Below are 17489 nucleotides of genomic sequence, written 5' to 3' on the forward strand. Positions count from 1 at the left end.
TGGATATTTTACATTTAAAAAGTGGGTGACCTCCCAGCTTGTGCACAGACAGGAGGACGTTGGAGCAACGCCGAGGTTTTCAGGCTGCGCTGCCACCCAGCAGCGTGCACTGCGAGCGCCCGCCCCGCCGGTGCCGCTGCTGTGCCTGAGCCAGGTGGGAAACATCACAGGCTTCATTAGTGCTAATTGGAGGAAACATTCCTGTCGTATGGGGAGTCTTGGCCTACCCTATTTGCAGTCATAATCCTGTTAAAAAGTTTTTCCCTTGCTACACGCTGGATGTTCTCAGGAGCACGCCTCGCAGGGCAGAGAGTGGATGACTGTTCCCTTCTAAAAGATCTTCCAGCTCGGCGTTTCGGGCCTGCAGCTGCAAGCTTAGCAAAGGCTGGGGGAGGAAAGGGGTGGCAGGGCCCCTTTCAGGCCTTAACGCGTTGTTTTTCTCCCTCTGCAGAGACCTCGGAAGAGGAGGATGCCCCGTCCTTCGCTCCCTCCAGCTCTGTTGATGGCAATAACACAGACTCAGAGTTCGAGAAGGGTTTGAAGCACAAACCCAAGGCCCAGGAGCCCCCCAAAACCATCACCCCGGTGAAGGATGAGTATGAATTTGATGAGGACGATGAACAGGACCGGGTCCCGCCAGTCGATGACAAACATTTGCTGAAAAAGGATTACAGAAAAGAGACTAAAGCAAACAGTTTCATTTCCATACCCAAAATGGAAGTGAAAACTTATACTAAAAATAACACAATTACACCAAAGAAAGCTGCCCACCGCATCCTGTCGGACAGCTCGGACGAGGAGGAGACCAGCGTTGCTGTGGGGACGGGGGAGAAGCTGCGACTTTCGACCCACTCGATATTGCCCAGCAGCAAGATTCGGGAGCCTGCCAGCACAAAGCCGCAGAAGGAGAAAAGCAAAGTAAAAAAGAAGCGGAAGAAGGAGACGAAAAGCAAAGAGGTTCGATTTGGCAAAAAAAATGACAAATTTTGTTCCTCTGAATCAGAGAGTGAAAACGTGGAGAGTGAGGAGGATGATAGAGACTCTCTTCAGAGCTCTAGCTGTGTAAAGGACTCCAGGCTAGTGCTAAAAGAATCCTCCTTGTTTAACTCTCTGTCTGCCTCATCGACCTCTTCTCATGGGAGTTTAGGGTCCCAGAAACATAATCCTAATCTTACAGAACAGCACTCCAAGCACTGGAGGACGGACAATTGGAAAACCATATCTTCTCCAGCTTGGTCAGACGTCAGTTCCTTATCGGACTCCACAAGGACGAGGCTGACGAGCGAGTCAGACTACTCGTCCGAGGATTCGAGCTTAGAGTCGCTAAAGCCAGTCAGGAAGAAACCAGAGCACAAAAAGAAAAACAACCCACACAACACTGTTTCTGAGAAAAAGAATTCATTCCATAGCAATGTGGATGGAGCAATTCCAAAGCTGGACAAGGAGGGGAAGGTTGTTAAAAAACATAAAACAAAACATAAACATAAAAACAAGGAGAAGGGACAGTGTCCCATCAGCCAAGACATTAAAATAATCAAAACTTTTTCTTTTGAGTTTGAGGACTCTAAACAAAAGCCTGAGAAAGGCTTGATAGTAGAGACAGAAAATCCAGTCGAAAACAAATTGAAAGTGTTAAAGCATGAGCGAGAACACTGTAAGAAGGAAGAAAAACTCCCCAAAGGTAAAGTGGAGGAGAAAGAATGGTTGTTTAAAGATGAGACTGGAAAATCCTCTAAAGAGGAGAAATCATTAAGAAAAGTCAAAGAGGGTAGTAAAGACATGAGCAAATCCTTCAGAGAAGGATTAAGTAAATCAGAAAAAGAGAAACCTGTAAAGGAGAAGTCTCCCAAAGAGGAGAAGCCAAGAATACACAAGGAGGAGAGAAAGAAGAAGTCAAAGGACAAGCAGTCAAAATCTGAAAAGAAGAATGAGCTGAAAGAGGAGAAAGTGGCTAAACTAGAGAAAGAAAAATCCTTCAAGGAAGAGAAGGAAAAATGCAAAAAAGAAAAAATGTACAGGGATGAGTCTGGGTTTGATGAGTTTAATAACAAAAACCAATTTCCCGAAAGCGAGGACACAAAGTTCAGCCTCTCGGATGATCAGCAAGAGAGGTGGTTTTCAGACTTGTCTTCTGATTCCTCCTTCGATTTCAAAGGCGAGGATAGCTGGGATTCTCCGGTAACAGATTTCAGGGAGATTAAAAATGACACTGTGGCAAAACTAATCATAGAGCCAGTGAAAGAGGAAATTAAAGACAAGAAAAAGGAAAACAAAACGAAGGAGAAGAAAGAATACAACGAGAAACGTAATGAAAAGGACGCTTTCTTAAAGAAGAAAGACAGAGACTACGTGGACAAAAGCTCCGAGAAGAAAAAGGACCAAACAGACAGACACAAAGCTGCTCCTAGCTATTTGCCTGAAAAGGATAAGAAAAGGAAGGATTCTGCAGAGAGTGTCAAGGAGAGGAAAGAAAAAGATACAGGTGAAACCAACAAAGATAGAAAAGATTCCTCTGATGGCTCTAAAGACCGAAAAGATAGTAAAACAAAGCAGGAGGAGCCCTATCGAGATGACTTCAAAGAATATGGCTGTGAAACCTTCTTCAAGGATAAGTCTGATGCTGAGTTCAGTGGCAAAACCCTGGAGAGTTGGGAGCGGCACCATTCTGGGAAGGAAAAGGAGAAGAAAGATGCTCCCGACAAGGAAAAAAAAGAAAAAGTGAAGCCAGAAAAGTACAAGGAAAAATCCAAAGAAGGCGACAAGGAGAAAAGTGAAAAAGCTGCTCCTGAGAAAATCCCAAAAGACAAAGAACTCGAAAAGGGTTTCAAAGAGAAAAAAGAGAGTAAGGAAAAATACAAAGACCTGCACAGCAAAGACAAAGAAAGGAAGAGTTCCTTCGACCAGGTCAAAGAGAAGAAAGAGAAAAACTTTGTGGATCGAGAGGACTTCTCCGAGAAAAAGGATGAGAAGAAAGGCAAGGAGAAGAGCTGGTACAGCATTGCGGACATCTTCACAGATGAAAGCGAAGACGAGAGGGATGATTACAGCTTGACTGGGTTCAAAGTCAGCGAATCCGTTGGGAGCGAAATGCACCGGCTGGACAGCCTGCAGGAGAAGGATGAGGGCGCAGCTGCTGAGAAGGAGCTGTACCCCGAGAAACACCGCAAGTACTCCTCCGACCGGCAGCACTCGGGAGAGAAGCAGAAAGATAAGGATTCTAAGGAGAAGAAGAAGGACAAAGGAACATCGGAAGGGGGGAAGGAGAAGAAGGAGAAGAATTCCTTTGAAAAACACAAAGAAAAGAAAGATAAGGATTCTTCGGAGAAGTACAAAGACAGGAAAGACAGAACGTCCATAGATTCCAATCAAGAGAAGAAAAACAAGCAAAAGCTCCCGGAAAAGGTTGAGAAGAAACATGCCAGTGACGACAAGGTGAAGAACAAGCATAAGGAGAAGCTGGATAAGGAGCATTCCAAAGAGAAAAAGTCTTCAAAAGGAGGAGAGTCAGAGAAGAGCCTGTTGGAGAAATTGGAGGAGGAGGCTCTGAACGACTATAGGGATGACTCCAACGACAAAATCAGCGAGATCTCTTCTGACAGCTTCACAGACAGAGGACAAGAGCCAGGACTGACCAGCCTCTTCGAGTCTTCGAATCTCTCTCTTACTGATGCCTCTGAAGAAAAGTTTAAGGACGCTCTCCCTTTACCCTGCTTGCAGGACAAACTCAAGGAGAAGGAGAGACACAGGCATTCCTCATCTTCATCAAAGAAAAGCCACGAGAAGGAAAAAGCAAAGAAGGAAAAGACAGAGAAAAAGGAAAAATCAGATGAATTCAAAGACTCCAGTAGCAGAAAGGATTCCAGTCATTATGAAAAAGATTTCTCTGTGGATGGGGAGGCTTTTAGCACTTCCTACAATATGAAGGCAGAGCCTGATGAGGAACCAGAGAAAAGCATTGATTACTTATTTTCTGAAAAGAAAGATAAAAATGATTCTGAAAGAGAGCTGTCAAAGAAGGCGGAAAAAGAAAAGACTTATGGTTCCAGTGCCATCAGCACAGTTAAAGAGAAAAAGAAGCGAGATAAACACAAGGAAAAATGGAAGGAGGAAAAGGAAAAGCATAGAGACAAACACACAGATGGCTTCTTCAAGCATCACAAAGACGAGCCAAAGTCAACACTTAAAGAGAAGGACAGTCCTCAAGTTACCACCTTTAAGGACAAATCAAAGGAGGAAAACCTCAAATTCGGTGAAACCAAACTCAAGGAGAAGCTCAAGGAGAACCAAGAGAAAGACAAAACGGAGTCAATAAAAATAAGCAATGGCAATGAAAAAATAACCCTTTCCAAAGACAGCGGCAAGAAGGATGCCAGGCCAAGGGAGAAGCTGCTGGGAGACGGTGATCTGATGATGACCAGCTTCGAGAGGATGCTGAGCCAGAAAGACCTGGAAATCGAGGAGCGCCACAAAAGGCACAAAGAGAGAATGAAGCAAATGGAGAAAATGAGACACAGGTCCGGAGACCCCAAGCTAAAGGACAAAATTAAAAGCTCAGAAGACGTTCGCAAGAGGAGTCTGGATCTGGCAACAAAGAAGCCATTAACGCTGGATACTCAGCTCAAGGACAAGAAGCTCAAGGAGCTGGGCCCGCTGACTCCCATACTGTCACCGGAAAACAAGGCACAACCCGCTGTTGGCACGGACTCCAAGGACTGGATAACGGGCCCTCAGCTAAAGGAGATCCTCCCGGCCTCCCCCAGGCCGGATCAGAACCGGCCGACGGGAGTCCCAACCCCGGCATCTGTCGTGTCGTGTCCCAGCTACGAGGAGGTGATGCAGACGCCCAGGACTCCTTCGTGCAGCAACGAAGACTACACGGACCTGATGTTCGAGTGCGCGGACTCGCAGCACTCGCTGCCCATATCCACCATGTCCATGAACGCATGTTCTCCATCCTTCTTTGACAGATACGCAAACGTTTCGGGTGGCCTCCCCGAGAACCCGAGTCAGACCCCGACCCGTACCATACCCTCCACGAACCTTTATCGCTCCATCTCTGTTGATATCAGAAGGGCACCTGAGGAAGAGTTCACTGTTGGAGATAAATTTTTCAGGCAGCAAAGCGTCCCGGCGACATCAAATTATGACTCTCCGGTGCAGCATTTAATGGAGGAAAAAGTTCCCCTTCCTTCTGTTCCCACCGAGAAGTTCCAGTGTCTGTCTCCTGGGTATTACTCACCAGATTATGGGGTTTCGTCACCAAAAGTGGAGGCTCTGCACTGTCCGCCAGGGGCTGTCAGCGGAGTCGCCCAGTCTCCCGAAAGTGTCTTTTCTGGTTTACAAGCAAAATCCTCCCCTTCGCACAGAGATGAGCTGCTGGCTCCTTCGGTAGAAAGTGCTCTTCCCCCTGACCTTGGCATGCCGTTGGACACCACGGAAGAGCAGCAGGCTACTGCCTCCATCATGCCTCCAGAGCCTACCTACCTACCACCGATCGAAGAAAACCATTTCAGTTCGGGTATACCAGAACAAAACAATATAGACTGGGATAACCCTCCTTCCAGAAACCCCGACGCTGCAATGCCTCCCAGCTTGATGGCTAACGCAGCCGAGCACTCTGTCACCTGGTCCATGGGCTCAGAGCTTCTGATGAAATCTCCCCAGAGGTTTTCCGAGTCCCCCAAGCCTCCGCTCTGTTCCCTAGAGCCGATTCATCCTACACCAGTAGCCTTCATTCCCACAGATACGTCCTACCCTGTTTCTCCGATATCTTACCCGCTGTCAGTGTCTGAGCCGGGGCTCGATGAAGTCAAGGAAGATGCTGAGGAAGCAGTTCCAGGAGAAATAGCAAATGCTGAAGAGCAAGCCCCGTACATGTCCCCCACGAGGTTAGACACATTCTTCAATAACTGCAAGCCTCTTCCAGAGGAGGCACCCGAGATACCTCCGGAGCCCCCTTGTATGCCAGCAGAACCTCAGGCAGAAGTTGTTAGCGCGCCAGAGAACAACTATATAGAAAACACCACCACCACGCCGGCAAATACAGAGGAGGCGGTGACGTGGCCCGATCCGTTCACCAACACCGAAGATGATTTGGACCTCGGCCCCTTCTCGCTGCCGGAGCTGCCGCTCCAGCCTAAGGATGTGGCGGAGACGGAGATGGCCGAGGCAGAACCAGTGGAAGAAAGCCCAGTGACAGCTTCAGAAACGAGCGCTGGCATCATCAAAGCCAGCGCGCCTGCGGTAGCTGCCGGGGACGCGGAGGAGCCCCCGGCCAGCCAGGCAGCTGCTGCCCTGCCTCTGGAAGCAGAGCCGCAGGCGGAGGAGCAGAAATCGGAAGCGGCCGCGCAGGATGCCACCTCGGAAGGGCTCAGCGGAGCTGAAGAAAAAGGAGGGGAGGACGCGGAAGCCCAGACTCTCCAGCCAACCTCGTCGGAGTCTGCCCAGGCCGAGAGCAAGGAGGTGGAGGTGGTGCAGGAGGACCTGTCCTCCTCCGGCGGGGTGCCGGAGAGCAGCTCCCAGGCCTGTCCCCCGCCCGCGGCCAGCGCCGAGGGCAGCGCCGTGCCGGAGAGCGCCGCGGCACGCGCGGGGAGCCAAGTCTCTTCCTCCCAGACCGATGCGCCTCCAGGGAACGCGCAAGCAGAAACTGTTGAACCGGTACAAAAACCGGTAGCAGAAGCTCCCAAACCGCCCAAAATAGAAGAGATTCCTCAGCGGATTACCAGGAACCGGGCTCAGATGCTCGCCAACCAAAACAAGCAGAACGCCGCGTCTTCTGAGAAGGAATTTCCTCCTGTTTCTGCGCCTGCCACACGTGCCAAAGGCCGCATTACGGAGGAGGACGATTCCCAGACTCAGCACCCGCGAAAACGCAGGTTCCAGCGCTCCAACCAGCAGCTGCAGCAGCAGATCAACACGTCCACCCAGCAGACTCGGGAGATGATACAGCAAACTCTGGCAGCTATCGTAGACGCTATAAAATTGGACGACATCGAACCTTACCACAGCGACAGATCCAACCCCTACTTTGAGTACCTCCAGATCAGGAAAAAGATTGAAGAGAAGCGGAAAATCCTCTGCTACATTACTCCCCAAGCTCCTCAGTGCTACGCTGAGTACGTCACCTACACGGGCTCCTACCTGTTGGATGGCAAGCCTCTCAGCAAGCTCCATATCCCAGTGGTGAGTGGCCTCTCTGGTTCTGCAGCATTCAATTTAAAGCACAGGGTCGGGGGCTCTGCCCTCCCTTGCTGCTACAAGCACAGCCAGACTGTCCCCTCGTGCACCCAGAGCGCGTGCTCACGATGGCAAAACTAAGCCTCGCTAAGTGGATGGCTGCGTGATAAGTGCATCCTCTGAGAGGTGTTTTTGCAGAGGAGACCTTAGGCTGTGCTTAGGAACCTGAGATTTGTTCGGGCTTTAGAGCAAGTTTATGTGAATCCACTGGATTTGAGGCCAGAAGGCAAAATCGCTTTTACAGGCAGCGCAGTAATTGGATGATGAACCTAGGAGACTGCGGGAAAAAGATAGCTGCTCTTAACTCCTGCCTCCCTTTTACCCAGCCCCAATATTTGACTTGCCAGTAGCCCTCACTCCTTGGCAGTGGGATCTGTGTTGTGCTGCTGTGCTGCACGAACGGCCTTTGCAGACACAGGTGCATCAATAACCTCGGTGCTGCAGGCATAAATCGGGGCTCCAGCCAGAGGAGGAGGGTCAGGCCCTGCCTTCCTCCCTGCTGCAGCCGCTGCAAAGTACCCAGCTCTGGCAGTATTTGTGTTGCCTGTTCAGAACAGCGGTGTGGGCCGAGTGCGAGTTACCGGTTGCGTGAGTTAAGATACGCTTCGCCTGCCACAGCACCGTGGTGGTCGTAGCCCACGGTCACATCTGCTCCTTCCTTCCCAGACCAACCTCTCCCCTGTCCTGCAGCTTGTGCTGGGCTTGGGGTGTGCGGAGCAGGGAAGAGCGGGACCTGCGGGGCTGGGCTGCCCCTCCGCTCTGTTCCGGGGCTGCTTCCTCGCCCCCGAGACAGATGAGGACACGGACACCGCCTCGGTGTCCAGGCTGGGCTGCTCCTGCTGGTATTTCTCTACCAGTCTCATCCCTGTGGTTGGACGTGCTCCACCCGCTGCCCTTGTTCGTGGCCGTGCCGTGAGCTGCTGCACACCCAGCTCTAACCTCGTGCTGTCTGCCCGCAGATCGCCCCACCGCCGTCGCTCGCGGAGCCCCTGAAGGAGCTCTTCAAGCAGCAGGAAGCCGTCAGGGGGAAGCTGCGGCTCCAGCACAGCATAGAGCGGGTAAGGCAGCGCTCTGAGGAGTTCCTGCTTGGGAACAGGTCCTGAATTGCCTTTGCTGGGGAAACCGAGGCTGCCACGCTCACTGCTCTGTTTGCTCTTCCCCAGGAGAAGCTCATCGTCTCCTGTGAGCAGGAGATTTTGAGAGTTCACTGTCGGGCAGCGAGGACTATTGCAAACCAGGCGGTGCCCTTCAGTGCCTGCACCATGCTGCTGGACTCCGAGGTCTACAACATGCCTCTAGAAAATCAGGTCAGTGCCTGTCTTAGTGGTGAAGGAGTGTCTCAGAGGTGCTGTACACGATCCCGGGGCCGACGGGCTTTTCCAGACGGAGGAACACAGGCAGGAGCCAGGAAAGCTCCTCCTGCCCGGCTGCTGCTCACACAGCACGGCTCCCAGGTGCAGGACTCGCTGCCTAAGACCTGCCCAGCTCGCCCGGGCTGGCTCAGTTCCTGGGGGCTCGAACTGCACGCGGTGGGGTGGATTCCCTGTGTGTGTGCGGGGAAGGGAGCGCGCCAGGAACACGGCGACACGGGGAGCATCGTGTCTCTCTGGAAGCAGAGATGGCTCACGTTTATCAGGGAGTCTCAGGACACTCTGCCCTTCTTGATCAGGATCATCTGCACATTTGAGAGCTTCATTTTACTGCACTCTGGGATATCTTTTCCTGTCAAATAATAGGGAGAGAGCCATTAAATTAACTTGTATCCAGCTACCAGCTTTGAAAGGGCCAGACTGATGCACAGCCCGCAAAAAACGGGCATTTCTTCCCTGCTTTCACGTGGTTCTGTGCCAGAGCTGGGCCGTTGCGTTGGGGCTCTGCAGCCGGCTCTGTGAGAGCAGAGGGGCGCAGCCACAGCCACGCCACCCCGCCAGACCCTCTGCAGGCCCGCAGTGCAGGAGGGATCCCGGCAGCAGCAGGATCGTGGGGTTTAGTGGTCACCTGGTGACCTGGGAGCCTTGATTTATCCCTCGGCATTTCCCAGCCACGAGGTGCCTGTGCTTCTCCAGCAACGTGCTCTCGGGCGTGAGTTGGAGGAGATGGAGTGGTGCGGGTGCTGTGCTGGGCTGGCACAGGTCTCCTGCACGGAAAGGGAAAGCCGGCAGTGCCTGCGTGCGTGTTTGTGTGTCTGTCTCGGGCTGCAGCCCCTGGCCAAGGGCTGCAGGAGCAGCTGGGAGCCGCACGCTGTTCTCCCTCTCTGCAGGCGCCTTTCTTGTTTCTTCAGCCCTGTTTCTGGTCAGCGTGTGCCGTAAGAGGGGTTTGGATATGGCCTGTTACACCTTTGGTTGTTTAAAGTGAAAAAAAAATATAAATAAATCGCCATGTAATTCCCTGTCGCTGTCTTCTGCTTAGGGAGACGAAAACAAATCGGTCAGAGACCGTTTCAACGCGCGACAGTTCATTTCCTGGTTGCAAGACGTGGATGACAAGTACGATCGGATGAAGGTGAGAGGCGCGGGTGTGATGCTGGGAGCAGGTCCTGCTGCTCGGCGCCCCGGGGAGGCTTTCGGTGACAGCGGTCCCAGCCGCGGGGACAGCAAACCACTCGGTTGGGCTGGATGCTGCTTTGGGAAGCTGCGTTTTTGTGGTTTCCAAAAATCCACTGGGCGCAGGCGTCCCCGGGTGGTGCGGGCAGCACAGCTGGTGGGAAGGGCTCTCTGTCCTCGTCTTCAGGGGCAGCGATGGCAAGAATCGAATCCTGTCCCAGGACCTCTGCGAAGCAGTGGGGGCTTCCCAGATGTCCTGAGTCCTGCTTCCCTTTCTGCGAGGCTGTGCAGGGTGTCCGTGGCTCCACGTGCTGCGCTGTCCCGCACAATCCCTGCAGGTCCCCTGCCTTTGCTGGGTGGGACCAGCATCGGGAGCTTTTCCTGCCCTGTCCCACTCACCCCTCACCTCTGCTTGTTTTTTTTTTCCCCGATCCAGACGTGCCTGCTCATGCGACAGCAACACGAGGCTGCTGCCTTGAACGCGGTGCAAAGGATGGAGTGGCAGCTGAAGGTGCAGGAGCTGGACCCCGCGGGGCACAAATCCCTCTGCGTGAACGAGGTGCCCTCGTTCTATGTGCCAATGGTCGACGTGAACGATGACTTTGTGCTCTTGCCGGCATGACAGTTCAAAACCAGGAGACATCACTGAAAACTGGCAAGGACGGGAGCCCTCCGAGGTCGGGCGGTCGAGCTCACATTCACCCTTACCGCTTGCTGATGAATCCCTGGTCAGAGGAGGAGGAAGCAGCTATCGGCAGAAAACAAAACAATAAGAAAAAAAATTGCACTTTCTTCACAGCGCGTCCCTCGCTTCCGGACTGACGGCAGCTCCGCCGGGCAGCGGGCCGGGGCGCATCTCCTTTCCAACCGGCTGCTGCGGCAGGGAGGCAGCCGGTCTGCGCGGGCAGCGAGCACTCACCGGCGACGGGACTGGCAGAGGCGTGGAGGGAGGAGGCCAAGGACACCATTTGTGTGTTGCAGAAGCTGCTGAGCGGGGCCAGCAACCACGCGATCCATGTACTTGTGAACACAGCGATTTCCAGCTCTCTGTTTTCCACCGCTCTGCGGATCTGCTCGCAGAGAAGCTGCAGTAGGAAACAATGGGGGGAGGGGGGGGGTGTTTGAGTTTCTGTTCCATCCTGGGTATGTCTAAAACAAACAAACAAACAAAAAAAACACAAAACAAAAAACAATTAGAAGCAAAAGACAGCGTCCGAGTTGGGCAGACGCGGCTCTGAAGGTGTGGACGGCGCCGGGCGCGAGGAGGAGCGCCCGCGGTGCCGCGGGGCCGCCGCTCGCCACCGTCTGGGAAGAGCGGAGGAAGCGGCGGGCGCCGCGTGCCGGGCGGCACGGGCAGCACGTGGTGACGCAGAGAAAGGACTTTGCCAACTGTGTTTTTAATGGAGTAAAATCCATGTGGTTTATATATTTTTTTTCCTTTAATCTTGGGCATTTCGTTTCTCTTTCTGAGAACATAACTTGAAAACACTACAGAGCCAATACTCATATAAAGAAAAATTGTATCCCATAAATGCTGTACAGTTTTTATATACATTAACAATGTACTTTTGCTGCCTTCTAGATAATTTATTTTGCAACACATTACTGCACAGTTGTAAATAACTTATGTACTGTAACATCACTTTCAGTTATGTGTAAAGAAATAAATAAATTAATTAAAATTATCTTTGTATGTATAGCTCACCCCAGGCAGCGCTTTGAAGGAACCAGGAAGGGCCCGGAGGTGTGCAGCGGTGTTTGGAAGCCTGTCCGATGTGCCCGGGCTGTGCACGCAGGTCCCCTGACCGCAGTTCGTGTTGCAGAGACCCCCAGAGGCCGTCTCCCTCCCTCGTGTGGCTCCTGTCCCCATGGTGCTGGCTCTGCGGCGGTGCAGCCGGGTGCACCGAGTCGAGGAGCTGCTGCTTTGGGGCTGCAGGGCTCGGAGCAGGAAGGGGGGAGCCCAGCGCTGCCCTGGTCTTGCCGTGGCCCCAGGACCCAGGTTGTGCTGCTCGCGGCTGCCCCGTTGGCTGAATTCGCTCCTGCTCTCGGGGCCTCTCCGTAAGGGGTGAGGGAGGGAAGGGGCACGCGGTGCCCCGGCTGTCCCTCCCCTGTGCTGCTGGGGCTGTCCCACTGCTGCGTGCTCTGCGCTCGCTCCGTGCACGCCCCGTGTCTGTGCCGTGGGGTTCGCAAGCAGCAGCCTGGCTCCAGCCGAGCCATCCTGTTGGCAGTCGGTCCTCGAGCACGAGTGTGCAGCACTGCAGCCGGAGGGGTTCAAGTGCCTCTCCCGCGGCCCCCGCGCCGTGCTTGCAGCTGCCGCCCGCCCTTGCCTGGCACGCAGGAAGCCCGGCTGTCCCACGCCCGCCTCTCTTGCTTCCTTTTTCCAGTTTCTCCGGGCGCAAACGCTGGTCAAACACCTCAGCTGCTGCTGCTTTTGGAAGCGGGGAGGTGTTGAGCACAACGCGGCTCCTCTTCCTCGTGGGAGCGGCTCTGCTGGCGGGGACGGCTCAAGGGCACGGCGCAGCCCGGGCCTCCCGCTGCAGCTCAGGCTCTGCTGGGCGCAAACAGCGCGGGGGAGCGCCCGCTGTGCCGGGACGGCCGCGCACCGAGCCCCAGCTGCCACCAGCTTTGTGGCAGGTCGAGGAATCGCCCGGTTCCTGGGGCCGGGGATCTCAAAGGTTTCCCTCCATCGTGTCCCAGCGGGGGTCCTGCCTTTCCTGGCCTGATGCCCCCCGCTCCTACAGCAGGGATTGGGGCTCGTGGCAGGCGGGCAGCGACATGTTTATGGGTGGCGTGGCCTCGCTGGATCCTAAATGGTTTTGTCCCCAGCCCAGCCCGGGGCTGCCGCGTTGGGGTGGGCGATGGGCACCAGCTGGGGGGGCTGCTCCTGCTCCCTGGGGTGAGACGGGGCCTGGGGCACCTTCACACAGCTGGTTTTTCAGCTAAAGCCCAGCCCTGCTCTTCCCTTCATGAAATAACTGCAAAGTGCCCTCGGTAAGCACGGAGACCTCTCATCGGCGGGGTAAAGCAACGGCGCGACGCGCTCCCGCGCGACCCTGCGCCACGGGGGTCGGGATCCTCCCGGTGAAGTCCCCCACTCGGGTCCCCCCAAGGATTTGTGCTCGCCCGTTCTGCGGGGCACGGCGCGGAGCGGCCGCGTGGCCGCCTCGCCAGCAGCGCGCCCGCCTCGGCTTTCTCTCACCATTTGGAAGCTCCCGGCCTCGCTGTCCCGCGGGGGCAGGAGGCGGCTGCGGCTGCTTCCTGGTGCCCCATCCCGGGGCGGGGGGAGCGCAGAGGTAACGTGCACAAATAAATTAGGAAAATAAATAAATAAATAAATAAATAAATAAATAAATAAAATAAAAAAATAAAAAGGCTCCTTTGGGGGCTCGGCTGCTTCCTCCCCCTTCCCACCGCGCCCCCCCTCGCAGGGCTTCACCACGGAGCCCTCCTGGGGGGCCCAGCGCCCCCAGCCCCCGGAGGCTCGGCGGGGGCCGGGAGCACCCATGGGTGCTGGTGCCCGGCCCGGGGCAGCTTGGAGCAGCTCTCGGCCCCCCCCTGGACCCCCCAGGAGCAACCGGGGTGCGCGGGGGGGGCTGAGCTGGGAGGGGGGGGCACGACCCGGGCTGGGCTGGGAGGGGGGGCGGGGGTCGGGACGTGGCTGGGGGGTGGTCGGGGGTCGGGACCGGGGGGGAGGACACACGGAGGGGGCAGGACCGGGCCCCGGGGGCGGTGCCGCGGAGGGGCCGAGCCGAGCCGAGCCGTGCCCGCCCTCACCTGCCCGGCCCCAGCGGGATGGCGGCGGCGGGGACAGGGCCGGGGGCAGGCACCGGGGCGGGACCCGGCACCGGGACCGGGACCGGGACCGGGGGTGGGGGGTCGAGGCCCCGGGGTCGCCGTGCCGCGGGGGGGTGGGCTCCGTGCTTGGCGCTGGCGCTGGGCTGGGCGCTGGGGTGGGCGCTGGGCGCGGAGCCCCCCCACCGCTGCCGCCCCGACGCCGCGCTCCTGCCGCCGCCGCTGCGCCGCCTGGCGGGGGCCGCCCTGCTCCGCGCCGCCGTCCCTCGGCTCCGCGGCGGCTGGAGCCCCTGCCAGCTCTACCGGTACCGCCCCGGCACCGCCGCCGGCACCGCCACCGCCACCGGCACCGCCCGCCCCGACGGCACCGGGCCGTGCACCCGCGGCTGGCACTACGCCCTGCCCGCCGCCGGGCTGCGCTCCAACATGGTCACACAGGTGGGGGGGGGGGGTACTGGGGGGGGGAGATGTTTGGGGGTGTAGGAGGGGGGTCCTGGGGATGGGAGGGGGGCGGGGAGGATGGTTTTAGGGGGGTCCTTAAGGTTGGGGTCATAGGGGAGGGGTTCTGGGGATGGGGAGGTTGGGAGGGGTTTAGGGGGGTCCCTAAGTTTGGGGGGGGTCCTTAAGGTTTGGGGTGGGTCTGGGGGTGTTCCCTTTGTTGGGGGGGGGGGGGGTCTGGGGGTGTTTTCCGTGTTTGGAGGGGGTTGAGGGGATCCCTAAGTTTGGGGGAGCTGGGGCACTCTGATCCTGGATCAGGGTGGGGGATTCTGGGGAGTCCTAAGGGTCCCGGGGGGGTTGAGGGACTTTGGGGTGTTGGGAGGGTCTGGGGGTTCTCCAGGGTCTGGGGTGGTCGGGGGGGCCCAGAAGGGGCCTGGGCCTGGAGAGCTCGGGGGGGGCGCAGGCTGGGGGAGGCTGGAGGAGGTCGGGGGTCCCTGGGATCGTGGGTGCAGGAGGGGTCAAGGGGTGGCTGTGGGTTGGGGAGGCCTGGGGGGGGGCTGTGGGGAGGCCTGGGGAGGGTGTGAAGGGGGCTGGGGGGGGTACCTGGGGGACAAGCTGGGCCCCCCAGCAGGGGAAAGCCCTGGCTGTTCTGGGGGGCCTGGGGGACAGGAATTTTGCTTGGGGGATCCTGGAGACAGCTGAGAGACCCCCATGGGGGGGTCTTGGGGTGGCGGGGGGGCAGGGAGCTCTGCAGTGTGGGGGGGGACAACAGGGACAGGGCTCTGGGGGCCACCAGCACCGCCCTGGGCCCCACGCTTCTGCCTGGGGGTGGGGGCTGCCCAGAAGCCCCCTGACAACGCGTGGGGCTCGTGACCCCCCCACGCCATCCGTCCCAGCCCTGTGGGCAGGGGGGGGCTCTGCCGGAACCCCCGTGCAGACACATCCCCGTGGCCCGCAGTGGGACCTGGTGTGCGCCTCGCGCTGGAAGGTGCCCCTGGAGCAGACCACGCACTTGCTGGGCTGGACGCTGGGCAGCGTCGCCGCCGGCCTGGCCTGTGACAGGTAATGGGGGGGGGTCCCCGGGGTGCTCCCCCCATGGGGCACCCGGCCCAGCTCACGCCCGGCCCCACAGGTTCGGCCGCCGGCCCACCTTCGTGGTGTCCCTGGGGCTGGCCGTGCCCCTGGGGCTCGGCGTGGCGCTGGCCATCAGCTTCGTCATGGTCCTGGTCGCGCGGATGCTCTTCGGGGCCGCGCTGGCGGGCGCCTTCCTCTCCCTCTACGTGGCACGTGAGTGTGCTGGCGGGGTCTGGGGTGGAGGCGGAACAGGGTTTGGGGTGCTGCGGGGTTTGGGATGCTGCGGGGTTTGGGATGCTGCGGGGTTTGGGGTGCTGCGGGGTTTGGGGTGCTGTGGGGTGCGGGATGTTCCAGCAAGTGGGATGCTGCAGGGTGCAGGGTGCTGCAGCATGCGGGGCGCTGTGGGATGCAGGATGCTGTAGGGTGCCCCGTGGCCATGGCACCCATGCTGCACCCCTTGTCGTCCCCCCCCAGGGCTGGAGCAGTGCGACCCCCCGCACCGGCTGGAGGTGACGATGGTGGCCGGCTTCTTCTGGATCGCTGGGGAGCTGCTGCTGCCGGGGCTGGCCGTGCTGTGCCGGGACTGGCGGGTCCTGCAGGGCGCCGTCACCATGATCCTGGCTCTGCTGGCCGCCTGCTGGTGGTAAGGACCCCCCCCATTTCAGGGCTGGTGTGCGCAGGGGGCCAAGCCATGCTGGGCAGCGCCCTGTCCCGGCACACCCTGCCCGGGGCTGCGGGGCATCAAAGCCGCCGGGGCTCTCCAGGCTCTCCGGGTAAATGTTTGCTCAGGTTTGAAGCCGAGGGTTTCCAGGCACAGCACGGCTCTGGGCCAGGCAGGGGGAGGCGGTGGTGGTGCTGGGGTTGGGGCCAGTCCCCGCGGACACCCCGTGACACCGCCGCTTGCCCCAGGTGCCCGGCGCTGCTGCTGGAGTCCCCGCGCTGGCTGCTGGCCACGCAGCAGCTCGAGAGGGCCAGGAAGACGCTGCAGGCGCTGGCCGAGAGCAGCGGCCGCGGTGCTGATGACCAGGGGAGCCTCGTGGCGGGTGCGTGGGGGGTGTCCGGCAGGGCCCCCCCTTCCCAAACCGGCCGTGCTGGGGCTCTGTGGGGCTGTGCCCGCTCTAACCCGGTCCCAATGTGCGTGCAGAGCTGGAGATGCTGGCTGAGGGCTCCCCCCAGCCCCGCTACCACGCCATCTGCGAGATCTTCAGCACCAGGGTGATCTGGAAGAACAGCGTCATCCTCGGCTTCACCGCGTGAGCAGGCGGGGGGATAGCGCTGGGGGGGGGGGTAGCGGCCCTAACCGGCCCCCCCTTACCCCGCTGAGCCCCCTGTCCCGCAGCTTCATCGGCTCCGGCATCCGGCACTGCTTCACCCGCAACCTGGCCCCGCACCTGCCCCGGTTCTCCTCCTACTTGGCGCTGGTGGGCGCCGAGGCGGTGGCCTGCCTCTTCCTCTGCCTCACCGCCGAGCGCTTCGGCCGCCGTGCCGTCCTCTTGCTCTGCACCGTCCTCACCGGCATCTCCTCCCTGCTGCTGCTGGCCCTCACCCAGTGTAAGGCCGGGGGAACGGCGGGACCGGGTGCTGGGGGGGTGCAGGATGAGCCCCCTGATGTCTGCTGCCCCCCTCCCCTCCAGACCTGCTGGACCTCATCGTGCTGACCCTGTCGGTGGTGGGCATCACCGCCTCGCACGCCGTCACCATGCTCAGCATCTTCTTCGCCAGCGAGGTGCTCCCCACCGTGGTCAGGTGAGGGGGGGAGCCGCCCCCTCCCCGGGACGCGGGCAGGACCCCCCTGGCACCCCCTTTTTCTGAGCGCTTTCCCCCCCCCCCCTCCCCGCAGGGGCGCCGGGCTGGGGCTGATCGTGGGGGCCAGCTTCGTGGGCAAGGCGGCCGCCCCCATCACGGCCATCCCCAACAGCCGCGGCTTCTTCCTGCACCACCTGGTGTTCGCCTCCTTCGCCATCCTCTCGGTGCTCAGCATCATGCTGCTGCCCGAGAGCCAGGGCCGCGGCCTGCCCCAGTCCCTGCAGGACGGCGAGAGCCAGCGCCGGCCCCCCCTGTTCCGCCGCCCCCCCCCGCGAGGACCACCTGCCCCTGCTCGCCCCCCGCGGCATCCCCCACGACTACTCCCGCCTCGTCTCCTCCACCAAGCGGGCGCTGGGCCCCCGACACAGCCCCGCGGCCGCCCCCCCGCAGACGTAGCCGTGCCCCCCTCCCTGCTGCTGGAAGGGCTGGGGGGGGGCAAGCACGATGCTGGGACCCCCCCCCCCCCGGTGCACCGGGCCCCCCCGTCGCCACGTGGCCCTGGGCGCAAAGCCCCAGGACGTGAGCGGTGGCTGGGCTGGGGGCTGCGCGCCCACCCCCCCGTCGGGGCCGGATCCTGCCCCAGGAGGAGCTGTGCTGGGA

General features: G+C 58.9%; 2 protein-coding genes across 2 annotated transcripts in view; both read left to right on the forward strand.

The window, feature by feature from the left end:
* The window catches only part of ANKRD11 (ankyrin repeat domain containing 11), a 119353-nt gene extending 112556 nt beyond the window's left edge, over positions 1 to 6797 (forward strand). Inside the window, 2 exon segments of the mRNA XM_067004302.1 lie at positions 452 to 6390; positions 6393 to 6797. Coding sequence (XP_066860403.1) covers positions 452 to 6390; positions 6393 to 6653 — 6200 coding nt within the window. The 3' untranslated portion in view covers positions 6654 to 6797.
* Positions 6798 to 13563: 6766 nt separating this feature from the next.
* SLC22A31 (solute carrier family 22 member 31) lies at positions 13564 to 17399 on the forward strand. Its single transcript, XM_067004309.1, is given in 10 exon segments — positions 13564 to 14009; positions 14968 to 15071; positions 15142 to 15296; positions 15558 to 15726; positions 15993 to 16126; positions 16228 to 16336; positions 16423 to 16634; positions 16718 to 16829; positions 16924 to 17149; positions 17151 to 17399. Coding segments are annotated over 10 exon segments (1794 nt in total). The 5' UTR covers positions 13564 to 13571; the 3' UTR covers positions 17286 to 17399.
* The last annotated feature ends 90 nt before the right edge of the window (positions 17400 to 17489 follow it).

This window comes from Anser cygnoides, chromosome 12, assembly GCF_040182565.1.
Source record: "Anser cygnoides isolate HZ-2024a breed goose chromosome 12, Taihu_goose_T2T_genome, whole genome shotgun sequence".
NCBI classification, from domain to species: domain Eukaryota; kingdom Metazoa; phylum Chordata; class Aves; order Anseriformes; family Anatidae; genus Anser; species Anser cygnoides.